Here is a 27,999-nt window from a genome sequence, read left to right as displayed (position 1 = left end):
AACATTCTGCTTGACTACATCTCTGTGTGTATAAAGTTCCTTGCCTGGTAGAGACTGATCCTTTCAATAAGTCTTTCCTCTGTCTCTTCAACCAGGCCTACGGTGGGGATGCTACACTCCACAGCCTCCAGCTGTCTACACAGAGCCTGGTAGTCTTCCACAAGCCTGCTCCATGACTGTCAAAGAGAGGACAAAGAAGAGAATGGCTGAGTTATCGTATTCTACAAGTTGTTTCCTTCAACTTAACTGTACAGTTTATATTTGCTATCATTGTATGAACTATTCAATCCAACCTCAAGTATGCCCTCCAGCTCCACCCCCCTCCTGTGGGCCTGTTTGAGCACACTGTGAGCTAAGGCCATGGTCTCCTCCAGGTTTTGGCTTTCCCTCTGTGCCACCAGACCAGATACTTTGCTGTAGAACGTCTGGGTGAGGATCATATGACACTCCAGACCCTGGAAGAACTCCTGTATTAACATGGGAGACAATGTTAGAGAAGAAAGAAATTGGTGTCTAAATGACAAACAGTTTTATCCTGCCCTTTTTTACCGCCATCCTTACTTTATGTTTGTCCAGTAACATCTGGACCTCTATGACAGAAGCCACCGTCATCTTCTGATCGGCTGCCATCTTGTCCTGGGCGGTGTCCACAAGGTCTGTGAGGTCATGAAGTGCAGCTTCATACTGAGCCTTGAGAGACAAGCCGTGATTCAGGCTGCTACGTCTGGAGCCCACCATCAGCACCAGCTCCTCATATGCATCCTGCACAAAACCATCAACATGTCAGTCATTTAGGGATAGTTCAGATTATTTGAAGTGGGCTTGTATGAGGTACTTATCAATAGTCAGTGTTCTACTTACAGTAGATGGTGGTCAACATACCCAGAGGTTGGGGAAGCAGCAGGAGTACTGGTGAAGGAAGGTAGGTACTCCTCTCTGCTTCTCCAAACTGGGGGCATGCCAACCACCATGTACTGTAGGTAATATGGTAACTACTGATACAACCCCACTTCAAAAAACCTGAACTATCCCTTAAGTATTTTGGTGTGGAAGGTTATCACCCTAGGTGAGCAGCGGAAGAGAAACATAAATGATATTACCTGTAGTTTGCGAAGTTCCTGGTTGGAGATTTGGTCTGATTGGAGTCCCTCTGCTCTGGTCTTCAGCTCAGTCACTCTCTGCTCAAACTCTCTCAGACTGTCCTCTACCTCTGATAGTGTCTACAAAAGATGCAACATATTCAAAGAAAATGTCTTCACAGAATTCACTGCACCTGTGGAATTTCTATGTTTTGCATCATTTTTGTATCTGCCCTTGGTCTGTATCATACCTCTATCTGTTTGGATGCAGGTCTGTCCACAGTTCCCGCCATCTTCTGTAACAACTGATGTTTACTTTCACTCAGAGCTGTGAACAACATCCTCAGTTCATTCTGGAAAGACAACAGAAACAATGTTCACACTAAGTAAGGCAAGTTTCCTCATCACCAAAAAGATGCTCCAAGTTTGATCAAAATTGGACTGAGTTTTTCCAGAAGCAATTCAAAGCATCAGTCTTTCAATTGTACCTGGAAGTTGGAGTGTTCCTGCAATCTGTCCCTCATGTTGTCACAGTGTTGTTCCAGGGTGGAGTCCAGCAGACCCATCCTCTCCTGCAGCCCCTCCAGCGTCTCCTCCATCAGGGTTTGCTCCTCTCCTCCACACAGCCGGCCTGCTCCTCCACCCAGAAGGTCTCTGCACTGGTTCACCTCCCTGGTCATCGACTTTAGCTGCTTATTCAGACCCTGAACAGAAGAGCTGAAGTCAGTAACTTAGTCAACCGGTAGCTTTATGTTCATGTCAACCTGTGGCTATAACAACCTCTGCTTGCAGTGTCTTTAGTACCTCTAGATTTGTAAGTTGTGTCTCTGTGTCTTCAGACAGCAGCACAGGACCAGAGAGCAGCTGATTCTCAGCAGCATCCAACCATGAGGAGGCTGCTGAAACTGCAGCATACAGGTCCTGCTGGACTGTTGTCCCTCCTAAAGACGTTAACAGCTTGCTGTCACCATTTGCCTGCGAGGATGAGCAAAGAATATTTAGTCAGTACATTTAAAGCTGTCTGTAAGCTGTAAGAATTCTTTTGTTCTATTAACAACACATAAATGAACAGGAAACCATGACTAATGAGATACTAAAATGAAGTAGTACTTCACCTCTTCGGCGATTCTTTCCAGAGTCTGGCTGCAGATCTCAAACAAAGCACTGGGCGAGCGAGTGTCCTGGCTGGCAGACTCACCTCTAAACACCACACTGGGACTGGACAGACGGGATCGGTGGAGCACCTGCACAGAGGAGTGACAAATGAGATGCAAGGAAAATATGATATAACATCAGAGGGGCAGCAAAAATAACTTAATGGCAATAAATCAATTACTGATTTATCATTAACATCCCAAGTTGGAGTGGAAGTCACTATTGCACCCACACTGAATTTTTTTTAAAATTGTAGTAGTTTAAGACAACTCAAAACATAAAAACTTAACACAAAAGAAGTTCTGTTAAAAACAGAAAAGATGTAAGCTGTGTACCGGGCTAAGCTGGTCCTGTTCCAGTGAGCTGAGAGAGAGCTGCAGCTTTGTGTTCTGATCTTTATTCAGGTTCTCCCAGCGCTGTCTCAGCTGGTCCAAAGGAGACAGGGTCTCAGTCTCCAGCAGCACTCCACCTGGGATGGACACCTCACTGTGGGAGGGAGAGGGGTGTATTGTCATGTGAGATTATCTTTGATAAATGTTAACGCTGTTTTTCAAAATAAACATATAAAAATACATAAAATCACACTAAAACTCCAATTACAGAAATTCCTAATTACAGAGCGAATGTGTGGCAGGAGAATGTTTGTTTATTCTGTGGAAGGGAACAAAGTAAGCATGAGAAGAATAGAGAGAAAAAACAGTACCTGTCCCCGTTGGGTGTGGTCTGCTGGCTCAGTAACTCTTCTCCAACATTTGCCACAGACTGCAGCAGCCTCCTCTGTTCAGCTACTTGCTCCTGCAGCTCCTAGGAAATCACCAGACAGCATTTAGGTCATGAAGTGTGGGAGTAAAAAAGAAGTATCCACTTCCTATCTATAATAATATCCATGAACAATTTGGCACTCCAGGCAGTCAAAAGAGTCATCAGAACAGGCTCATAAAATTATATGTTCAGCTTCCTCTTACCCTCTGTCGAAGAAGGTTGTCGTGGTGCTGCTGTGTGCGTGTGGATCTGGCCTGGGAAAGCCAATCCTGGACATTAGGACTCTGGGAAAGAGATGAGTCTGGCTCACTGTCCTCCTGTTCCTGCAATGACCCCTGGGAGAGAGAAAGAGAGATTTGAACACATAATTCAGTTCAAAAAGTTAAACAGGAGGACAAAAAAAATAATTTTCTTTCTTAGGACTGAAAGTTTGGTACATATGCTGTACATACAGTGCACAAACTTAAGTGACCTTTATGATGATGTCCATTTCAATTAACTAAAGTCTAGCAAAGATGTCTCTGCTAAAATAAATCGATATTTTGAAGTATTATATATACAGTGCAGTATACAGTGTATTAGGGGAAAAAACAATTACAGATAAACCACATTAAAATTCCAGACACTTAGTATTACCTTAAATTATCATTAAAATCATGTTTAATTACCTGCTTTGAAAAACTTAGAGAAAATACTATCCAGCATCAACCAAAGGTAGAAACAACATCCACATTTTCAGCACATTTTAACATTACTGCGAGTCACATTGAGTTTGCCGCATTTCAAATAATCTCTGACAACTAAGCTGTTGTAGTTCCTAAGTGTTATAGAGTGATTTTATGAATAAATGAATGTAATTATTTACTAAAAAAACACGTAGAAAGAGGTCAGCAACAAGGGACAGCTTACTTTCAGTGGAAACTGAGAGATTTAAGAAGGTATTTTAGTTTACCTTCCCAAATGGGACAAAACCACAAAGCAAAAATACCAAACTGTTGTGTCATCAGAAACACACCTGATACAGTACATTTAGTGTTAGCATGTGATGAGGTACCATCCTTTTGTCTGTTGTTTGAGGCCCATTGTGAGACACACAGCCTCTTGTTGTCCCATTGTGGAAAACAGTGGACTTTTATGAAGGAGCATGACGTGACCTTTAGAATTTGCACAATACTACCATTGATACGGTTACACAGTGTCACATAATGCAGCATAGCACAACAAAGATGACACAGAGGAAGGGAGGAAGGAAAAGCTGGGAAATGGAAAAAATATGTGGGAATGCGTAGGGGAAGAGAACTGAAAATAACGAACAGCAGAGGACAAGAACATAGACGATTAATGAAGGCACACATGACCTCTGCTCTCACCTGTATGTCTACTTGTTTGTCCTGCAGCATCTGCTGCAGCTCCATCAGGCTGTCTTTGAGGGAGCGTAGTTTGAATGTGAGTTGCTCCGCCTCTTCCTTGGTCTCAGCCCGACCCTCCAACAGCAAGCTCTCGCTGTGGACGGACAGCTCTGAGAGATACGACACCTTCTGCTCGATCTCAAACAGCATGTTCTGGAAAAACCAAGAGCCACAGTTGATAATAAACAAACTGCAGCCTTAAATCTTAAGTAACCATCTCATAATCCTGACTGTCAGCAGCAATCTGCCAAAGGAGTCATTCATGTGGAAAAAAATAATTTAAATCTTCTTCGGGGGCTTACTTGCCTGTATCATTAAGCAGCAGTTAAGGACTGCAATGATTAGTGGATTAATCAATCAATGAATGGAACTTTCAGTTTTTCCTTGTCCCACTGTTCTTGAGATTTAAATTTAATCAGTTCTCATTCTCTCTTTTTATCAAGCTTACTCTGTTTCCCTTCAAATCCTTTTCAACATATCCCACTCGACATTTCTTAACAAGGAGAACAGAAAACGAGACCCTCCCTTTCAGTGTCCAGAATGTGTGTGTGAAAAGTGGTACAATTGTATGGAGGTGGAAAAGAGGGGGGTTAAGGTTGTATCCCCCTCGTTCACACCAGGATACAAGGGCCCTTTGCAGAAATGGGGAAGTAAATCCACAAAGACTTTTTTCTCTATAATACAGAGGGCCGCCATATAACTTTTTTCCTTTTCTATCCAGTGCTGTCACTGTGTCATTTATTGGGAAGAAAACTGTTTAACTACTTAACAAAGTTAATTCAGCCAAACAAACAGGGGTGCAAAAATTACTGAAAACATTTCAAAATTATCTGACCAAAGACTTTTTACTGCTCCTTCCCTGTCTGAGTCACTCCACTTCATTTCTCTAACCTCATATCCCCTCTCACACTTTGCCCAAACCATTGAATTCATACTGTAATAATCTACGCTTGCAGACAGTTTTTACCCCCTGGAGATGAAGATCCACATAGGCTGGACCTTTAGACCTGAGCTCCACAGGACCCATATGTGAGCTGTAATCAGCTTACTGTCTCTCAGCTGCTACAAACACACACTTTAAACATTGATTTCCTTTGGCTGAGGCACAGAACTGACAGTATCACTGCTGATGAGCCAATTACAATGCATTATTGAATGAATGCTAAGATATTAATTTATTTATGTGGTATCAAAGGGTTTAAGTTACATGCCTCCACAAAAAAGCTGTCAAACCATCACTTGTAAGATCTTCAATGCGCAATATGTAAGTTCTGCTGCTAGGGGTCTCTCTCACATTAAAATAATAACAAAAGACTGAGCAGAGCTACAGCATGATTAAAATCTATCTGACATGACTCAAACAGAAATCATATTCATGGATGATGGAATATTAAATTTTTCTTCACATCATGTTTAATCATGTGCACCGACTTCCTTCCTCACTCTCTGACATATTTGATGTATCCTATGTCTTCCTGCATGTTATAGCAACTAGCAGAAAATGAACTGTTACCTGGGCTAAATTATGGATTTCTCTGTGTTTGTACATTGTTGGGGAACATTTGGGATCATGTAAGTATACAACTCAACCGGATATCTAACATATGTCTAGCAGTTTTAGGCATTTTTAAAGTGGAAATGTTACATACTGAAAAAACAAATTAATATACATGCATATAAAAGATCAGAACTGAGTACAAGTGTCGGGATAGTTCAGTTTGGGGCCTCAGTAAAAAGCAGTGGTACTCATTTATAAAGCTGATTACACTGCACAAGTTAAACCCTGTTACAAAAAACGTAAACAAGCTATTTTAATCTTTTCTTTTCTCTTTTTTTGATTGGTGGTCAAAACACTGAAACTGGTATATTACTTCCTGTTTCAGAGATCTAAATAAAATCTTTACAAAGACACATGACTGGACACATGACTGCTAACATTTAGCCATAGGAGCTAATTACCACGCAGATAAAGGTGATGTTACCATAGAAACTGGATGAGTGGGGCTGGTGGAAGAATGTTTGAGGACTAGTGAGGAGGGGGAGATGGGGGGGGGGGGGGGGGGGGGGGGTTCAGACCTTAATCCTAATCCCATTGTATTAATCCTAAAAAAAGTGTCAATATATTGAACAGTAGAAGCCTCCTATTCAGTTCTGTTTTGAAATGGTTCCTTTTTCAGCTTTTTGAGGATGAAATGAACAGTCTGTGCGTGACTGAAATAGTAACAGTAAAATAATACCAAAGGAATTAAGCCAAGGACAGGCGCTATTTTTGGAACAGTGAAGCAGCCAGATACTTCACTGTAGCCTTTCATAGCTCCCTCTTAATAAAACAATTGCATACAGACTTTCATACAGCACCTAGGGCAGTCATAGGAATTCAGTTTTCCTTGACTGTCAGTTGAGGAAAACTTGAAAAATCTTCTCATATCAGGAGAGCAACAGGATGCATATAATCTACCATGGATTATTTGGATTAGGTTGTATGAGGTACTTTTTGATAATCAGTATATTAACTACAGTCAGTAACAAAAAGTATTTTAGCAACAACAAAAACAACAATTAATATCAGTTTAAGAGCATGATATATTTAGAATATTTTCACCACTTTACTTTGCTGTCAGACAGCTTTTCCAAAGAGAAACCGAAGTCAATTATAGCTTTCTCCAACCCAACCAAACTCCATAGGCAAAATCAATCATTTTACTTCACAGAGCACTGGAGAGACTGGTCTACTGCTACCTTCATCAGTTGGTTTGTTTGTATAATTGTGTGACTTCTGTGTTTTAAAAGGTTAGTTTGGGTTCACTGAAGTCACACAATACCACAAACAAATGAACTGATTGATTCAGCAATAGTCTTGCATCACCTGTGTTCGGTGATGCAATGTTCGCCAATTTCGCCAATGGAGTTTGGTTGAGTTGAAAAGAGCAATATTTGGCTTGTATAATGATAGTTTCCTGTCAACAAAAAAGCTATCTGACAGCATAGTAAAGCGGTGAAAATAGTTTAAATATAGTGTACACTTTCAACTGATATATATATTTTTTTCAGTAGACATGTTTTAAAATACCTTTTGTTGCTGACCCCGTCCACAACAGTACATTGCTTAGCTTCTGTGCTGGCACCTTTCTTTACTTCTCCAAACTGAGGACGTGTCGCCCAGCATCTACTGTTGGTAATACACTGACTATGGATAACTACCTCACACAATCCCACATCAAATAATCCATACTATTCCTTTAATAAACCAAACTCAAAATGGTTCAGTCCAGCCTTTGATGACAGCAGAAATGTAAATCTCACCTGACAGTCAATGAGCTGCTCCTCCATGTCAAGGTCTTCGTTCAGGGGCTGCAGGGCAGAGCTCAGAGTGGCACGAGTGCTGAGCAACCAGTGGTCGAGCTCCTCAGCCTCGCTGTGGTAGCGCTGCAGCGCCTGCTCCTGTCGCTGCTCCTCTAGCTGTTCACTTAGTCTCTCCTACAGTGGGCAATGTGGCAGACATGTTAGATTCAATATGTAAATAAGAACGAGAGTATGCACATTTCGAAAATTTAAATGAACATCATCTTTGAGTGCTCACCTCCAACAGCTGCCTTTTCCCAGAAGCCTTCATTCGAATGGTGGCCATCCTCTCTCCCAGCACAGTGAGGGTGGACTGGAGAGCCAGCTGGTCACCAGCCTCGCCGTCACTGTCACTGTCTGCCAACTCCTCAGAGAAACACGTCTGTAGCTCACCAATCTCATCCTGCAGCATCAGGATCTCATCCATCAGAGCCTAGACAGATAGCGATCAGAAAAGTATGAGGTAAAATACAGAGAATGGTCTAAAAAAATGAAAAGATCTGAAAAAGATGAAAATGTGAAAGAAGAAGAGGAAGACACTGACAAGAAGATGGTGAGAGACAGCAGTTAAGGAGGGTTTGTGCAAATTGCCTGACAGTAGCATTACAAAAAGGAACTGTATCGGCCATCGCTGTGAAGTTGGCATAGCAACGGAGAGCAGTGCCATGCAGTCTGTGCAACCATTGCACAAGCTAGTGCAATATTAAACCCCTCAATCATTCTCTGTTTCTCTGAACAGGCTTGTCTTTTGTCAGCTTTTCCCAAGAGATGTCTTCTGCCTGCCTTTGAATTTACATTTAACATGTACTGCTAGGAATGTAATGATACCAAAAATTTAAGCTACAATAATACCACAGTAAGAAGTCCATGATATGATATTTATCAGAATATTAAAAAACAAACAAAAATTATGGCTTGAAACTTGTCCTTTATTAAATAAAAAAAAACCTGATGCATACAACATATATGTATACTTTAAGTTTTCCTTCTTTGATAAAATGAATCACGTCCTAAGAATGTGCAAATTTGCAATGAATGCTTGAATTATGTATGTGCGGTTGCAAAAATAAAAACAATGAAGCTGTCAATATAAGTTCTTTAATTAAATATATAATAATTTCATAGGAGTAGGTAGGTGATAATTAGCTAATAAGGGAGATCAGAACAGTAGTAATATCATATTCTTAACACAGACACCTTATTTATATCTAATATTCACATCATTATCAGCAGAGATTAGGCAGAATCTAGCTGAATATTAAAATACAACAAATTCAATTTAGTGGCCTACTTAGCAGAAGTTAGGCAGAAAGTGGTTGGAAGCTGAGCTGGCATGATCAGCATAAGTTAGACAGTAACTGGAAATTAAGCTTTTACAATTCAGTTACATGCCTGTTATGTAGAAGTTACATATAAGTAAGCATTTACAATGCTGCCCTCATGTAAATATTCAAAATAAATTAAAATTCTCTATAAAATGAATAGCATCTCTACTGATCTGACGCATGGAAAAACAGAAATAAATTTTAGGGAAAATGTTAGGGTAATTTGGGGGTAATTTCATAGATAGTTCAAATATATTACTTGCTAATTACCACTTTACCACTAATTACCACCACTTACCATAAAATATGGGGTAAATTTTGGGGTAATTTTGGGGTAATTCCAAAAAAATTGACATTATGTTTTTTTTTTTTTATCTAATTACCACCTACTTACCATGAAATTGGGGGCCTGCAAAAGGAAGTGTTACCCATTTTTTTTAATTACAATATCATGATATTCGGTATAGTGTTATGTTCCTGCTACTTTCATTGTAATTATCTGAGCTGCACTTAGTCCTCCTCTGTCTTTCTCTGTCACCAACACAACTCCCCCAATATCTCCAGGCCTCTCTGTCCCCCCTCTTCCTCTCACCTGGTGTGCAGCCATCTGGCTCTCTGGGCTCTTGTTAGGCTCCAGCCCCTCATTGAGCGCTCCCTCTATGGACTCCATCTTAGTGGAAATGGACTGAAGGGACTCCTGATAATGCTGCTGCCGCTCCAGAGCCTCATACAGACTCTTCTGCTTCTCGCTGATCTGTGGTAGGAGAGAAGGAAAGAAAAAAGCAATGAGAGAAGGTAAAATCCACGGTACTATCAAGTGATTTGTGGTAGTAGAGGGGGTTGTAGGTACGTTTTTAGTTTTCAATTTAATATCACTTCAAGTTGCCCCAAATTCTAATTTTAGCTGGTGATGTGACGTACCACATTCTTGAGTGTTTCCCAGGACCTCTGCAGGTCATCCAGGTTAGCTGCACTGGTCTCCATGGATGGGTCGTACAGTTCCTGGAGGGGTGCTCGACTTAATGCGCTTCGACCCTGTGGCACAACAACGCAGTCAGAACAGGTTTCGATTGTGTGCGAGAGCGATGTACAAGTTATGCTTTCTTTGTTAGTTCTGTAAAAAGTCAACAGGTACAGAGATTCTTGCATTATACAGTGTTTTTGAAACCAAACCAAACATAAGTCTGTGAGAACCAGGGGGTGCAATACAACTGAATACACTATTCTTTATGGTTGATAAACTCAATACATCTTTTCCAACATACATCAAATGTCTGTCTTGAGTCTTGAAGTAAATGTTAATTTTTACACCACAAAAATATCATGCATTCACAGCTCAACATTATTGTTTTTTTTCAGAAATGTACTTACCCAAAATCAAATTTTACGTGGCCCTCTGCAAATCATTTTCTTAGCAGTTATTAAATGACAAAGACCAAAATTAAATATCATGTTTAAACTAGAGCTGCAACATCGATAAAGTGTAAGAAAATAGTGAAAAACGTCCATTCCAGTTTCACAAGGTCAAAGGTGATGTCTTTAAATGTCTTGTTTTGTCAGTCCAAAACCCAATGATATGTTTAATGAGAGAATAAATGGAGAAAAAACAGGAAATCTCCATATTTGAGAGGCTGAAAACAGTATTTCTGCATGAAAAACTTTACCATTAATACTTATCAAAAGAGTTTAATAGTTTAAACTATTTTGAGTTGCTAGATATACTAGCCTGACATGGCATTTTACTTGCTCCAGCCAGGTGTGTAATCCTTATTGTAAAACCCTGGAGTCACATTACACCAGTCTGCTAATGTGGGTGGTCCTCGATGGAACAATTTTTTTGCTTTTTTTTATCTACTGGTGACCTGCATTATTCTAAACATTAATGCAAAAATTATTTTTTCAAAAAGAAACTTGTCAAAATTATTTTTTAAAACTTTTTTCTGAGCTATCTCCTATTGCAATATATAGAATATATTTCTACAGTATTTCTGATGTTCACTGAAGAGCATGTGATGGTTCTGATGTGTCCTTATGTCCTCAAACATGCGGTCAACAAAGACTATGAAGTGCCACATTTGGAGGAAATGTGCTCACATCTGCTGTTCATACAGCACTGAACATATGTTCTAGTTTGTAATGCATTATGAACACATTTCCCCTGGAATGGCAATCAAACTCAGTAAGCCATTCATTCATATGGTGGTTATGGTAGTTCTCAGTTCTGGTAAATAAGGCTACCCACAAGCTCGCATACTTCACAGAGAGGATATGGATCAAACTTTAAAGCTGGAATAGTTTCAGTTTATTTTTGGCATAATTAGTCAATTCCACAGTAACCTTTAAGCGTAAAGTAATTCAAGTGGTTTGAGATAACCTAGACTTCTGCTCTGTCTTGGCTCTGTTTTCAGACTTTAGAAAATCTAGCCTGTGAGGGGAGACTTCAACCTACATGTGGGTAAAATAGTTGAATCTCATTCTTATCAGTATTTTATGACCTGGGAATGAGACTCAACAATCAACTATCTCTCTCCAGAATCCCCAAGTAATAAGGACTGTCTCTCACCTATGAGTTCCATCTGTTTTATTCGTCGTGGGACGTTTTCACTTCAGCAGCATCTGGCTGAGGTCCCATGAGATTAGTTTAAACTCTCTCCCATGATAGTTCCTTTCCATCACTTTCGAACTGCCTTGTCTTTATTGATTTTAGCTTTCTTTCAACAGCTAAGGTCACTGACCAATCACAAGACAGAAACACTGCATCTTCATTTCATAATTTCTAAAAAAAGAACACTGATGACAAACAACTATGACCTTTACTGTTTGTCCCGTAACAACATAACACTGTTGTTTCAATGCTGCATTGCGCAAAAAAAACCCCTACTTTATGCTAATATAGCTCTACTTATGTACAACAATCTGCTCCGAACAAATTGCCCCCAGTGGGATTAATAAAGTTGTTTGTGATGTTTTGTAGAAAATGACAGCTTCTCTCTCTTATCTCAGCAAAAAAGCAAGTGGCAAACAAATCTTCTTGAGCAAAGTAAATCTGCAAACATAATGCTGATAAACAGGGAAAAGCGGGGGCAGCAGAGCAGCTCTCCGGCTGTTTCAAACACCCATTGTGTTGATAGTGGTGATGATGGGGAGGTCATTGTTTGGTGGTGGGGATCAGGTAGTGGTGATGGGATGGGGTGCAGAGCTAACATGTCCATCTCAATAAGTCATTTAGTCACATAGTCGACATTCTGTCTTTAAAGTAGGGATTGATTTATATGGGTTTTCAGGGCAGATACTGATTATAAGAAATCAAGGAGACCGATAAACATTTGCCGTAAAAATGAAAATTTGTATTTCAGATTATTAATACAAAAGATAAATTAACCATTAAAGACATGTATGATGTATTAGTATAGAAGTGATGGTTGACCCCAAAACCAAAATACTCTAATACACTACTTTTTTTCTACTAGAAAGAAAATGGTTTCTACACGAATCTGCTCACAACAAGGTCTGTGGAGTAACCAGATCACGATTTCTGGAAAGAGAACTGGGGTGAACTGTTCCTTTAAAATATCCAACAGTATATAGAGTATCCTAATTACACTTTACATTACCGACTGTACTACAGACAGAGACGGGCAACTGGATCAGAACCAAAGTAGCACATTTTTCAATTAATTTGTTTTATGGGTCAGGCCAATAATCAGTCAACCTCTGGTTAAAATCTTATAGTAACTGAAACAAAGAAAAAACTCATAATTACTATCATAATTCCAATGCAAACTCACTTGCTGCAATAATCTTTGACATCTTGAATTTAATGCGTACTAAAAACTGCACAAATAAACAGTAAAACAGTAAAGTAATCTCATCCCATTAGCAAACTGCTCTCCATTGTTTTATACAGAAAATGTTAAGTCTAAATATTTGGTTAGTGACTCGTTAAGGTGGACATTGTTTTGCTGCACAGGTTAAGATGGTGTCCTCTTATGACATTTTGAGAATTTGAAGGGTAAAATGTAAAGTGGAGGGTGGTAGTATGGAAGCTGAGCAGGTCAGGTAATGCAGGAGGGCGTTTGGTGGTAACCAGGGTGGGGTTTGCAGTACCTGGTTAAGAGGAGCATCAGCGTTAGCCCCTGGGGAGGGGGAGCGGCAGGCAGGGGGAGAGGAGACCTCGCTGTTGGTGCCCTCCTCCCCTGACTCCTCCGTCACAGGGGAGAGGAGTGTGTGGCAGCGGCCGGCTGTCATCTGACCACACGTAACACACCACACATCAAACACACACATCAAAAGAAGCAGGTGGAGGAAAAGGGAGGGGGACCAAACAGAAAACGGCCGGATCAAAAGAGTGAGGAGACAGACAGAGAGAAAAATGAAGACAGAGAAGAAGAGAGAGCATAAAAATTAATGGGGGAGCGCAGGTTAGGCTGATTGCAGTAGGCACATTGCTGATTAATTACACAGTGAGTAATCAAATAACACTGAGGGAAGACCAGTTAGATCATATTACTGCTATTGACATCAAACACTGCAACGCTTTAGCCATAGCACAGCGTTAAAGAGACATAATTTACTGTAGCAATGCTCTGTGCTAGCAAATGGACAAACACTGGATTCCACTGGCGATGAATGAGCCACGCAGATTTTTTACAGGATACATCAGGGGAAAGGAATGACCATTACCAGGAAGTCGAAGCTGAAGTACACACATAAAAACACACTGACACTGCTCACTAACACCACACACATACTCATACTGTAGAGCTGCAGTTTCAGAACCACAGTCATTTCCTTTCCATTACAGACAGACTTCCCTTGTAAGTGGCTTCCAGACCTTATCCAAATCACAAATAAGGTTTAAAGTTTTCTTAGATGCTTGATCTGTGTTTTACCACGGTAATTTCTCTTTAAAGGGATAGTTAGAAGTGGGATGAGGTACTTCCCTACAGTCAGTTTGCAGTAGATGATGTCCCTAGTTTGGAAAAGCTGCAGAAGTACTGAGCAAAACATATTTTAGCAACCTAAAATGGCCTGCCTAAAAAACCTACACCAAACAAACAAACAAACAAAAAAAAAAAACAGTTTAAGTGTGTGCTATATATAGAATATTTTTACCTCTTAACTTTCCCATCAGACAGCCTTGTCTGATGGGAAACCGCTGTTACATAATGCAAATATTGCTAGAGCAGAACATGGGAGGTGCTTGTCTTCGTGTCCTCAATCAGTTAGTTAGTTTGTGTTATTGTGTGACTTTGATTAATTCCAACTACCCCTTAAAAAACTGAAGTCACACAATAACCCAAAGAAGCTAACTGATTAAGGCAGCGGTAGGCGAGCAACCTCTGATTTCTGTTTGGTAAAATGACTGTTTTTGCCAAAGGAGTCCGTCAGCTTTGGAGAGAGCAATATTTGGCTTTCTGTTGGAAAAGGCTGTCTGAAGGCAAGGTAACACAGTGAAAATACACATATTATAGCGTACACTTAAACTGATTGATTTTTTTAAATGGGTCTTTTTTTTTGGTGACTAAAATATGTTTTGTTGTTGACCCTGTCCACAGCAGAACATTGCTTAACTTTATACACCAGTACTTCTACTGCTTCTCTAAACTGAGGGCATACTGACTGCCCTCTACTGTAGGTAACACACTAATTGTGGATAAATACCTCATACAACTCCACTTCAAAAACTCTTTAGTCTCTTTTTGCTCTGTGCTCTAATAACAGTTGAGCAAACATGGCACTTTAGTTTGCTTTCTCCTTTGCAGTAAAAATGACACTGACATGTTAAGTTGGCTAACATTAGCAAAATGTTAGCTAGCTAATGATTGTAGACTGGCGAGGTAATTAGCATTTTGCTGACATTGAATAAATTAAGATGTGACTATATGTCACTTTCAAAGGTCCCACAGCAACATCTTTTAACTATTTTCAAAATGTGGCTTTCTTTTCAACATAGACAAAACCTAGCAAATAGCATATATAAGTGCAGGAACCAGGAAAGGAGAAAGTTGACCTCAACTGTTATAAAGAGTTGCTTAACTCTTACTGGAGCACAGAGTAAAAAGGGGTGGGACTTAGGAAGAGTCTAAAAAATGTTAAAGAGTGAAAAGACCACTACATTAGGAGTCAGAAGAAGAAGTCCTAGGGAATCGACAGGAAGACCAAAGCCCAAATTGAAACTAAATCATGGCACAGCCAACAAAGACTGGACTGGTGAGACAGCAGCAGCAGCAGTAGCAGCGGCAGCAGCAGCTGTCCTAGAAGTAGCACAGTTGTCTGTGCCTGCATGCTTCAGTAGAGAGGCAGAGCTGAAATGTGAGCCAAGCCCTACTGGGCTGCTTTTTGGCAGTTAATGCAGAACTTGGCCGACTGACTCGGGACCTTGTTATATTCTGAGGACTTTTTCCCGGGCTTTATGATGCAATGCAAGGCAACGAAGGGCATCAGCACACCGGCATGCGTGGGAAAGTCAGTAGTTCTACAGAGTGAGATTAGTGGTAACAACAACACAATGCTAAATATGTCAACAATAACAAATCAAGGATATCGGCAGTCCTAGCAACCTGCCATAGACACAGACTCAGGCTCTGCTCACACACAAACACACACTCATGCAGTAATATCCTGTTTCCTGGCCTGCTGAGACCAAACACACCACAAACAGCAGTAACGGAGCAAGGAGGTAAAGAAATCTGAATCAGAAACGAAAGACGCAGAGGAAGAGAAGGCAGTGAGGCGGTTTCTAATGTGCCAACACACAAGAAAAATGAATGATCAAGCTGAGGATGACACACTGTAGTAGAAGGCAGACAGATTTAGGCTAATATGAAGCAGAGTGAAGTGACACAGCACAGTCTCAGTGCAGTAATACAGAGCAGCCAGAATAGTAACACTTGAGGTGTAGAGAGGATGAGAGAAAAAACCTGAGTTATTTCTGTGAAATACAAAAAAGAGACAGCAGAGAAGCAGTATAATAATAGAGAGAAAAAGCCTATTCTGAACTAGGAGTTCTTTTACAGTTACTTGTCATGGATCACTGAGAAGATGCAGCCCTGCAGCCCAATTTAAATTTCATCCCAGGAGCCCAAATTTTGGAGAAATTTTTATATTTTTGTTATAGGGACAGTTTCAATTATTTGATGTGGGGTTGTATGGGGTACTTATCAATGCACAGCGTATTTGCTACTGTAGATACTTGTCGGCACAACCCCAGTTTGGACAAGCAGAGAGGGGTACCTGCACGGAAGCTAAGCAGTGCTAAGCAAAAAGTAGATTTTAGGTGCTTAACAAAAGGTCGACCTATATACACAGCTTTACCTTTCTGTCAGACAGCCTTTTCTGACAGGAAACCGCTGTAATAAAAGCCAAATATCGCTCTCTCCAAACCAACCAAACTTCATATATGAAATCAGTCATTTAACCTCGCAGAAGACGGGAGTTTCTGGTCTACCACCGCCTTGATCTGCTAGTTTGTTTGTGTTATTGTCTGACTTTTGTGAATCCAAACAACCTTTTTAAAACACTGTAGTCCTCAATAACACAAACAACCTAACCTTTCGAGGTAGCAATAGACCAGTTACTCCCGTGTTCTGCAAGGTAAAATGACTGATTGATATTTTTTTTAGATGGACCCTTTTTTAAGTGGCTACAATACCTTTTGTTGCTGACCTCGTCCACAACAGCACATTGCTTAGCTTCCACTCTGGTACTCCTCTCTGCTTCTCTAACATGGGGGCATGTCAACCAGCATCTACTGTAGCTTATGCACTGACTATTGATAAGTACCTCATATAAGTCCTCTTTAAATAATCCAAACTCTCTCTTTAACTTGGATTTGAACTGACATAACTTTGTAAATAGTTCCTAGGAAAATAAGAATACTCAAGAGTTAAACCAGTAATCATAACTGTCATCCTCAATCCTCAAATATCCTCTAATTTGGGATAACTTTAAACTAATTACATTATAGTGTAATGAACTGTAAACACCCTCTAGAAACCTCAAAAGGACCCCTGGGGTTCCCTGAATTCCACGTTGAGAACCAGTGGTCTGGACAGAAAGGGATACGGAGGCCACCCATGCAAACATACATACACAAACATATGCCAGACAGGCGTATAGCCACACAGTATGCACATGTGTGAGTCTCTGGGTGATTGTGTATGTGTCCAAAAAAGGCTTTGCCACTCACCATGACGACAGAGGGGTGTGCTGGAAGCTGCTTGGCGGCGGCAGCAGCGGCGGTTACCACAGCACTGGGCAGCTCCTCATCACTCAGTTCGTCCATGCCGTCCGAGAGGCCCTCCACCTCGCTGACCGTGAGCAGCATGGTGGCGTGTTTGGCCTTCACCGTCAGCATCTTGCACTTGGAGTGGAGCGAGGCGATCTGCTCCTGGTAGCCACGGATCTTCTGGGCTAGCTCCTGTCAAAACATCCCCCCCAGAAAGCAGAAAACACCACCACCCCCAGGGTCAGGAGTCTGTGGTTCAGTCCACAATGGAAGATCAATAGTTCCTGGTTAAATAGATCCTGAAAAAAGGGGGGTAGTTGAGGCAGTTCAGTGCTGAATGTGGTGCCGGTGCGAGGGGAGTAAGTGGAGTGGAAGCATTCTCTTCTCTCCCCCAGTCTCTCTCGCGTTTTGGCTTCACAGTGTGTAAGCGTAGAAAGAGAACAGCACTGCCTCACTCCCTCTCTTCTGTATCTCTGAGCCAATCAGAGCAGCACAGAGGCGGGTGACTCAGTGCAGCGGTGAAGCTAACATACAGGATGTTTGGTTGAGAGAGACAGCGAGAGAGACAGAGACCCTCGCAGAAATAGTTCAAAATCCCTCAGACACTCCCTCTTGTACACATACACAAATGGCAAGGAAAAACAGGAAGTGATCTCACTGCTTGAACCCCCCCCTTCCTCTGCCTGCCGCTGCCCTCCTCCAACCAATCCTCGACGCAGATTCCTCTCAACAAAAGAGAGCCGTAAGAAGAGAGGGAGTGTTTAGGGAGCAAGAATGACATAGATGGTGTCAAATTACAGCTATGCCGGCTCCAGCTCCACCTCCTCCTCCTCCTTCTCCTCCCTCTGTCCCGCAGATGGTCAATGCACTGATAATCAGGTCATGTGACTAACTGGGCCAGTGGAGTTGCAGCTCAGCTTAGAGATCAAACTCAGACATAAACACACTGCCACGCCAAGTCACTCAGCAGTATCACAGAAACTGAAGAAAATCTCTGGGCTCATATTTTCGTAGATAAAATCTGCCAGAAACCATGCAGAGAATGTTAAAATGTAATTAAAAAAAATGTGTTGCCTCTGTAGAGACCTGATCTGTTTCTCTGCAGGTCTGTGCCTCCCTCAGTCTGCCACCCCCTTCCTTCTCGATCTCGCACTCCGCATGGGAGATCAAACACACTTAGTCAGCAAAGTACAACTGCAACCGAGAGCGCAGGGCTGAAATAACTCAGGTGAAAACCACCTCAACGTCCACACTGCTTCAAACAGGATGTCTATGTAGATTATATTTACATGCGCCATCAGATAAATGAGGAATGTGCCTGACTTGGGCTTGTAGAGACACAACACAGTATTCTCCCACAGCTGCTGTATGTTGTGGCACTGCTCTGATGTTAAAGGGGGAAGAAACTGGTCCCACTTTACTTTACTTTACAGCACACTAATAAGAAGTAACAAACTGTACTTTATATCAAATTAGAATACATTCCTTATTCCACAATAGTTATACCCTAATTAGACATGATACACCTAATGGTACACCAACAAGACAAACCAAGCTGTATTTTGCATCAAATTAGCCAAAAACTAGAAATAGGTCCTGAATTTAACAGTATTAGACTCTTTATTATACTCTTATTAGATGTCATTAAAGGGTAATTCAAGACACATGACAACAGAACTGTACTGTAAAAAAAAGCATGATTTCCCACGGTTAGGGCTCTTATTAGATTTAGAGTGTAGTTTCGGGCATGTTATAACAGAACTTTACTGCAAACAAAAATGCATGAATTTCACCTGTTAGTACTTTATTCAAAGACACGTGATTTCATTTTAGTTTACAGCACCATTTTATTGTAATGTGTCCCTAATTATCCTATAATAAAGTCTAATATGGGACAGTAGAAAATAATAGGGCTGAGGATCATTTAAAAACTACAGTACCAGATCTGGGTTGCAAAAGGATTGAATGTGGATAGAATTTGACTGGAGAAATTTTGATACCACTTGGTACTGGGTTATTTCAGTCGATACCTTAAAGATACTGAATACCAATAACTCGCCCTAGGAAGTAATTCACTCTAAATAATAATAAAGGGTCTAATACTGTCTTATAGAGACCTTCTTATTTCTAGTTTTCATCTAATTTGATACAAAGCACTGCTTGTTACATCTTATTAATGTCCCGTGAAATAAAGCGTGACAGAAATCAGTAGTATTTGTTTTGGGTTTTCTGGAATATCAAGTACTTGCCTGCTTGCATTTCAATTTAAGACATTAGGAAGAAGACACCATATTGTGCAAGGGCAGCAAATATGTATAAATAGAAGAAAAGTGATGTTGAACTGATAATTTTGACACAATCAGTAACAATAATGGGTCAATGACTAAATTACTGACAGTGTGATTCAGTCTTGAGGGTTGCCCACAACTCCTCTCAGATAGGCAGTATATTTCCTGCTGAATCAACTTCTCTTTTTATGGTGTTTTACTGTGTTACAAAGTACAGGAAACATACTGTATAATGACTCAAACTACCCTTGCCTCTCTTGCTCTCGGCTCTTTGATGCTGGAGAAGTTGGCCTCATTAGAAAAGCCATTTTTAGACATGAGATTATTATGTTTTTAAATGTCTGAAGAAAGTGCCCTTTGAGGCAGTTGTTATCCTGGTTTATTTAAGATTTTTCGTGTGCGGTGCTCATCTACAGCCTCTCCCACAGCTCTTTAATACTGCTGCTGTTAGTTCACAGCCTGTTTTGTCACGACAAGCTGTGCATTAATTGAGTAAAAACAATTTCAGCAAATAAAGACTAATCTTAAAGTGTGCTACTTGAAAGAAACTCTAGTTGTAGTGTTCTTTTCCATGGTTAAGGCTGGGTCCCTTAGCTTCAGTTAAAGAAATCCTCATACTGTGGTACACAATCATATTTTAGACAATGGTATGCTTCCAACTTTGTGGCAACAGTTCAGGGAAGGGCCTTTCCTGTTTAAACATGACAAAGCCAAAGCTAGGTCAATAAAGAAATAGCCCTGACCCCAAAACCCATCCAACACCTTTGGACAGCTTTGGGCAGACTGCGAGTCAGGCCTTATTGCCCAACATGAGTTAAGAATTCATTAATACTATTCATGGCTAAATGAGAGAAAATCCCTGCAGCGTGGTTCCAAAATCTGATTGACAAAACCTTCTCAGAGGAGTGAAGGCTGTTATAGCAGCAAATCAATACCCACATTAGAATGCAATGTTCAAAAAGCATATATTGTGTGTCCACATGCTTGTATTTAAAATATATATAAGAAACAAAGTGTTTGTCCTCTCTCACCTCATGATGGTGTATTTGAGCCTGAAGTTCTTGTATGTTATTGGTGGAGACAGGCCGGTCTTGGATGATGCGGTGAGCCTCTTCTATTAATCTCTGGAGGTTCTTAACTTCCTGTTCATACTGCTCGTACTGCACCACGGCCTCCTGGGAAAGGAGAAACATAACAAGGTAAAGCTGAGGCTGCATCTTTAGTTAAAAACAATCATAAAATGTGATATATGTTATTGATCTCTGAAGGGAAACGATGTTGTGAGATCAAAGGTGTCATGTGCAGATGTCAGCTGAGTGAAGTTACTTCCACTGTGAAAATGCTACCATGACAGTGAGTACGTTATTATGGCAAAATAAACACCAACAGGGGCCTCTACACCAGATCAGACAGACAAAAGAGGTGAGGTTCATTGTTTCAAGTCTTGGTGTGTTTGGTTAAAACGATGATGTTTTAGCTGTTTGTCCTCCAGACAGTCTCAGAAGGTCGTTTGCTTCTTCCTCTAAAGGCTAATCTTCACTAAAATGAGCTTAAAAGCAAAATCAGCCCAGAACCAAAGGATTGGAGGATTATACTGGTCTGATGAGGGCTCAAAGAAAACATAGACATTCCTGAGAGGGCCTGTTAGGACACTGCAGCAGATTTCAGAGCAATTTCAACAACTGATAAGTCAATGTAGAACTATATTAATATTCTAATAGGCCAACAAATGACCCACTGTAAAAAACACCCCACCTGCTTTGAGGTATGGGGATTTTTATTTGTACAGTAAGTCATTTCACAGATAATTTGGTAGTGTTAGGGAGAAAGGAAATGTTATACAAACACTTGGTAATCCAGTATCTACATTAACAGGACAACAACTCTACTCAGCTCAGCTCTATCATTCGTTTTCAGATTTGACATGTGACAGCTGATCAACAGCATTTGCAATAAGAGGACTGCCCTCTACCTGTAGGATGTTGCACTGTTGGATGGTGGTATGCTGCAGTTGGCTGGCCTCTTGCTGCAGAGTCTGAGCTGTGCGGCAGATCGGCAGGCTAGCCACTACCTCCTCTGGTAGCCGGAGGGCGCTCTGACACTGCTGTACCGCTGCCACCTGCTGCTTGAAGCCCTCCATTTCCACCAGCAGACGCTTATGAAGGAATGGAGGAGGATGTTACAGAATAAGGTGGATTAAGCAATACTGTGTTCAGGATGGCTGCTTGTAAGTTTAAGTGATGCAACTGTAGACACGCACTGTGTGTTTGTACAGAATTCTCTTTCTTGAATCTTATACTTGAATCATGTTTAAATGCTGATTATGAAGCAATAATGCAGATTTTAAATGTGATCGTTTACCTGTCTCTGTGTGAGCTGCTCTCTGAGGCTGAGCCTGTTGAGATCTGGGGAAGCGAGTGTGACCTGGATCTGGTCTACAGCAGCATGGAGGTTCTTCACCTCTGCCTCCAAACGCAACATGTCCTGAGACACAGACACAAGAGCAACAACAGAGCAACACAAGAGAAATGTATATGAAAGTTATTAGACATAAATATTTGTAGCATGTCAACACAGAACACTCATAACATGCAATCAGACACACTGAAAGAGCGTGTCTCACTCTTGGTGCATACATAAAACAAAACAGATTTTTATACCAGTTTTAGGTTTACATGCGGTCAGGGTCTATGGATGAACTAGTCTTTTGGCTAATTCTGGCATATTTATACCAGTATTTATTAATATGCATTGTCCCTGAGAAATAAACAATTAAACTGAATTTTGGTTATTAAAATAATATACCATATAAATATAAAATATATCTAAATTATAAATAATATAAAATACAAAACAGGTGTAATAAAAAACAAAAAGAACAACAGACACAATAGATCTAGCCTGGGCTTGAATATAATAAGCTTATAAAATTGTTTGCAAGAAATAAATAGTTTGGGTAAATAAGTAATATTTGCTAAAAGTCTAATTATAGATAGAGTTCCATGGACCTCTATTTGAGAACCACTGCTCTAATAGGAGCACCTAATACTGTTTGTATTGTAATCACAGAATGTGGCTTTTATACACAAGAGGTAAAAATGGATTTTCAAAAAATATTATGATGTGGATCTGTTTGCAGCAATAGATATTAATCAATAATTATAATGTGTAATATATTTACTGTAAAATGACCATGATGTGTCAGCACAGTTGAAATACATGCTTTTCTAACAACAACACTACAGCTGCGGTGTTTTTTGAAAATCTGTATTCTGGCCCATAACTTGTGTTATTGTTTGCCCATTCCACTTTAATTGGAGCTCAAATTAATGCAGAATGTTCACCGAGCGAGTAAGCGTCTGATTATGAGTCGTAATCAGGGCTGGAAATTAGCAACAGCCAAATGCTGTAAAATATGAAAGTGGCTGGTACATTTCAGACACAAAATAAGGATTTATTATGTATCATTAATAATCTTTTAGAAGGAGTAAATGTTCATAACAGTTAAATTGAGCAGTATGTTAATGGAGTCTGGCAGACAGTGAGACAGGCAGTCACTGAACTCGAATTCCAGAGCGTGTATTTTCAGGGAGTGAGGTTTTGTTTTCAGGATAACGGGCTTAACTTCACAGTCACTGACAGTTATAAACAGCTGATCAACTTACAGCGTAGGACTCGTCACCACTTGTTATTGTCAAATTACAATGTTGTGCTTGTGTTCTGCTCCTGCAGTGTTCCTGAAGCCTGCCGGAGCACCACCAGAGGGGGCAGGAGGAAACAACTTGCTTCAACCATAAACAGTATATGAAATAGGATTTCAACCTATTTTATACACCCTTTATGACTCCAACTTGATATTTGGACTGCAGTACTCATTTCTGGACACACAATGTTACTTACTGTTGCTTTAAATGTGTAAGCGTGTAAAGTGATCCCTAAATAAAAAGGCAGGTATCTCTTTAAAACAACAAAACCTTTCAACTCCAATATATAATTGACCTAGATATATTTCATGTGAAGGAAATCAAGTTACCAGTCAGTATAAATAACCTCTGTGCTGTGTCTACCCTCCAGACCCAGAAAAGTCAGAAATCACAGGAGGAATTCATAAACAGATTTCCAAACACACAATGTTATTAGCAACAATCAGCAACAGACTGTCATCTGGGTACCAGCTGTATGGCAATCAGATTAGTTTAACAGATTACTGCTGCACAAGCTAAAAAATGCATTCCATTATGATGGTGTTATGCTTAGTTAATGACCACAAGGGGGCACTGTTGCATTGTAGCTCTGGTTGACTCACTCCAAAGGGATGTGCAGATCAGCTACATTTCTTGATGAAGATAATTTGATCAGTGTGCCCTAAAACGATTAAGACGTAAAGTATTATTGATGTCTGATTCTTGTGAAGGTGAGTGTTGTTTACCTTTGCTGCATCCTGCAGACTCTGGAGGCGAGTCTTGGCAGTTTGCTGCAGCTCCTCCGTGCATCTGCTGAGGTGTTTCACCTGCTGGACCCACCCCTCCGTCTGCAACACCTCCCCCAGCTGCCCCTCTCTCTCCCCCATGGCCTCCAAGTCTCCATGGAGACCCCGACACTCCCGCAGCAACGCCTGTCACCATAGGAACATAAATTACAAGTCAGGAAGAGGAGCCTTTTATGTATGCAATTACACTAATTAAGGCTGGCCAACACGCTGTACAGTACATGACATTTCACTGACAAATCAAACAAGTATGCAAATCTAATTAGCTCTGAATTTGTGGGGTGTCTTCAGATTTACGAGGTTAATGCAGGAAATAATAATAGTATTTATTTTTTTGGAAAAATAAAAATAAAATCTATCCTAATTGTTGTAACCCAATTTTTTGCAGCAGCTCTCAGACATCTTTAAGACATTCCCACTCCCTGCTGTGTGGCTCATTAAGACTCACCTGATGTGCTCGAATTTGCTCCTGCAGCTGGGACGCAGAGCTCCAGATGATACTCCCAGTGACCAGAGCCTCTGCCTTCTCTGTCCAGCCCAAAATGAACGCCTTCATACCCTGATATTCCTCCACCTGTCTCTCTGCCTGCTCACAAGAGGACGGAAAGACAGAAGAATTTATGCAGAGAAAAATGAATAAAACACCATATATTATCTCAATTGAACTGGGAAAAAAGGGCCTTTAAAGGGACAGTTCAACCAAAAATCAAAAACTCTTATTTTTTGCCTCTTACCTGTAGTGCTATTTATCCATCTACATAATTTTCTTTCTCACCAATATAATGGAACTAGATGGCACTCAGCTTGTGGTGCTCAAAGTGCCAAAACAAATACTCCTAACAAACTCAATCCACAGACCTCGTTGTGACCAGCTTCATGTAGGAATTGCTTTCTTTCTATGGTAGAATCTATCGGAACTACTTTCTTTCTACTAGAAAGAAGAAGGGCAGAAACCTTTTTACACCCTCTTTCACTACTTAAATCACAACATCACTCCAATTTATTATTTTTTTTTATCTACTTATTTTAATTTGGGCAAGCATCTCCATATTGATTAAAATCTATTAAACTTCGGTTTACATAAATAAACCTGGCTTTACAAAACGGGGATTGATTTTAAATTGTACAACAGAGCTCTGCTTAATTTTAAACCTAATTTTACTAAATTCTGATTAATATTTATCTTAGATCAAATTAATCTTTGTTGGTGCAAAACAGTCTAAATAAAATCTTTAAAAAAGTACAAAGATGCTAGCGATATTGGGGACTTGTCTTTAAGGAGGTCTATGTAGAACTGAACAGACATCTCACCTTCTTCAGTCTGTTGGCTCTGTCCTGGACCTGCTGCGTGGTGTGGCGCTGCACCTCTGTCAGTTTGGCCACAGCATCGCCCAGCTGCTTACACAGCAGAGGGTTCTGCTCCCCAAACTCCTGCACGGCTACTCCTAACTCTGCCAGAGTGCGACCACAGCTTTCACACTCTTCACAAAGAGCCTGTAAGACAGGAGGGGAGTAAGAAGGTTAGACAAAAGGGGAGAAGAAAGGAGGAGATGTCAAGTGGAGAAAGATGAAAGAACATGGGGAGTGCAAGTGTGGGTTAAAAATGAAAAATGAACATCAGTAAACCTTACATCCCCAGTGGCTATCTCTGTCTGTTTGAACTTAAGAACAGAATCTTTAAAGGAATAGTTTGACATTTTGGGATATACACTTACAATGCTATAGCCATCTGTAGCTTTGTATTTAGTTAGCTTAGCATAAAGACTGGAAACAGGGGTGAGCAGTCCAAAGGTAACAAAATCTGCCTACTAGAAACTCTGAAGCTTAATATTCAACACATTACATCTTGCTTGCTTGAAGCTAAAATGAATTTTCATATTTTGTTGATTTTTGAGGCCCTTGTTGACAAAAGCAGTAGTATTTACACTGTAATAACCACAAAATATAATGTTAAAAATAAAACTATCTAAAGAAAAATCTCCTCTTGCTTCTTTTAAACTATTTACCATACTACTCTCTGTAACTTTGCCTGGGAAAATGTAAACAGGCTCTTCCAGTTGCACGCTGTAGATAACTACAGAGGCATCAGTATCAAATTAAGACCAGCTACAAACTCCTTGTGGTATGTTTAATTTGTACAAAAACCAAATGCGACAATTAATCAGAAAGCTTTAGAAGTGCTGGTAGAGGGAACAGTTCAAAAATGACAAACTATCCCTTTAACTACACACACTCCAGACTTTGTGAGTCCACAGATGGACAAAGAAGTGAGAGAAGAAAAAAGTTGGGGCAACAAGAAGGAGAACAGGAGGGAAGGGGCTCAGACTCCCATCTGGAATACTCCTCTCAGAAGTGGGTCAGTGTTGAAGGCAGAATTCAGTTCATGCCATTCCAACTCTCACACACTCATTAACCTCAACATCTGCAAAATGAATAGCCAATTTAACAGGGGTTAATTGCTTGTTAATTAGTCAATCTGTCTGGTTGATTACTTTGGTGTCTTCTTTGGCCTCCTCCAGGTCGGCACCCTTGTCTTCCAATTTCAGAGCGATGGTCTTCAGCTTCGCCTCGATGTCCTGGAGTCTGGAGCTGAAGTCCTCTTTCACGTCTCTGGTCTGCTGCACCTCCCTTTCCCGTGCCTGCACCTAAAGCAGATGGCAGAGGTACACGCATTTCACTATACGGTCAGAAACTAACACAAGCCTTTAAACAATGCTAAATGGTTGTGGATATTTCAGCATATACTCCCCAGATACAGTAAGAGCCCTGCGGCAGGGACTGCAGTCTCTGGATCACACAGTAGAACTCACACAAGTGGGTGCAAGCTTTACACTGGTGCATACTAGGTATAGTATTGTGATATTTTAAAAAAAATAATATTTACAGCATGTTATTAATACACCTATAATAATATTGTGTAAATAATCCAGCACCTCTTCGACATACAGTGTGCTCAGTTCTTGCTTTCTTTCTTCATAGTGACACTCACATTAATCAGTAAGCCTCAGATCTCAATGCTTACTGAGCTCAGCAGCATTTATCCTATTTGTTAAGAAGTTACTAGCATTTACCCAGCATCAGCATATCTGAAAAGTACAAGACAACTGAAAAACATGACAGGAAATGGGGGAAGGAGTGCTGCAGAGGACTCACAATCTCAAAACATGGGGCGAACGCTCTATTGACTGAGCTACCAGGCAACCAACAAAGATTAATTCAAACTAAGACTGGTTTTAATCAGAATTTAGCTAGGTGAGTAGAACCGGATTTAAAATTAAGCAGACATCTGTTGGACAATTAAAAACCAACCTCAGTTTGGTAAATCCACGTTTAGAAATGTATATTTTTTGCTAGCTAACTAAAAAGCAGCTTGGTACAACATAATTTTAAGTTAAACAATGATCTCTTAATTAAATAATCTCTTTAGATTCATTGGTAGTTAGCAGTAACTGAATCCTGCCAAATAGTGAGCCGACATTAATGTATTGAAAACTTTGTTATAACTTGCAATATTTGTAAACTGTTTACAAGCTAATTAACAACCTAATTATAAACCATTTATTAATAATTTTTAAGGGTAGTCCTATTGTAAAGTGGTACCATTTTTCCTTCAGTACAAAAATAAATACATCAACAATCGAAACAGCCCAACTTTGAGCGTTCAGGCACTCTGTTCAACTACAAACGCACTAAACGCCCATTTGACACAACAGAACATTAATATAAACTGTTGCCAAGAGAGGTCACCTGGTCTTCAGCGGAGCCCAGAGCCAGAGCCACCTCAGCCAGCTGCATGCTGAGCTCAGAAGGCAGACCAGCCTGGAGGTCCTGGTACTTGGACTGCTGCAGCTCTGTCATGCGCTCCACACTCTGACGCCTGCTGATGACCTCGCCATGTGCAGTCTACAACACAGACAACA

At 40.5% G+C, this 27,999-nt stretch overlaps 1 protein-coding gene across 1 annotated transcript; it reads right to left on the bottom strand.

Moving 5' to 3' along the window:
- Positions 1-2: 2 nt before the first annotated feature.
- Positions 3-27,978, bottom strand: LOC146314536 (nesprin-1-like). Its single transcript, XM_084737574.1, has 26 exons — positions 27,827-27,978; positions 26,572-26,724; positions 25,391-25,573; positions 24,528-24,665; positions 24,020-24,205; positions 21,952-22,074; positions 21,563-21,745; positions 20,622-20,765; positions 17,264-17,494; positions 13,180-13,320; positions 9,994-10,107; positions 9,665-9,826; positions 7,986-8,180; positions 7,709-7,882; positions 4,367-4,558; positions 3,200-3,331; positions 2,938-3,038; positions 2,570-2,720; positions 2,195-2,323; positions 1,884-2,054; positions 1,568-1,783; positions 1,331-1,432; positions 1,101-1,220; positions 562-762; positions 294-467; positions 3-176 (listed from the first exon to the last, which is right to left on the bottom strand). The coding sequence occupies exons 1-26, from the start codon at positions 27,935-27,937 to the stop codon at positions 15-17; spliced, it is 4,089 nt and encodes a 1,362-aa protein (XP_084593700.1). The 5' UTR covers positions 27,938-27,978; the 3' UTR covers positions 3-14.
- Positions 27,979-27,999: the final 21 nt, after the last annotated feature.

This window comes from Lutjanus erythropterus, chromosome 15 (assembly GCF_056507025.1).
Source record: "Lutjanus erythropterus isolate fLutEry1 chromosome 15, fLutEry1.hap2, whole genome shotgun sequence".
Lineage (NCBI taxonomy): Eukaryota > Metazoa > Chordata > Actinopteri > Lutjaniformes > Lutjanidae > Lutjanus > Lutjanus erythropterus.
The sequence above is the reverse complement of the archived record's forward strand: the minus strand, read 5'-3'. Positions and strand labels throughout refer to the sequence as shown.

What these genes read in the sequence shown, in the direction of transcription:
- LOC146314536 (XM_084737574.1), bottom strand. Translation starts at nt 27,937, where the DNA reads ATGACAGAGCTGCAGCAGTCCAAGTACCAGGACCTCCAGGCTGGTCTG. An exon ending in AGGAACACTCCAACTTCCAG is followed by an intron (nt 1,433 to 1,567) that starts GTACAATTGAAA and finishes TTGTCTTTCCAG; the next exon opens with AATGAACTGAGGATGTTGTT. An exon ending in AGGAACTTCGCAAACTACAG is followed by an intron (nt 763 to 1,100) that starts GTAATATCATTT and finishes GGTTTTGTGCAG; the next exon opens with GATGCATATGAGGAGCTGGT.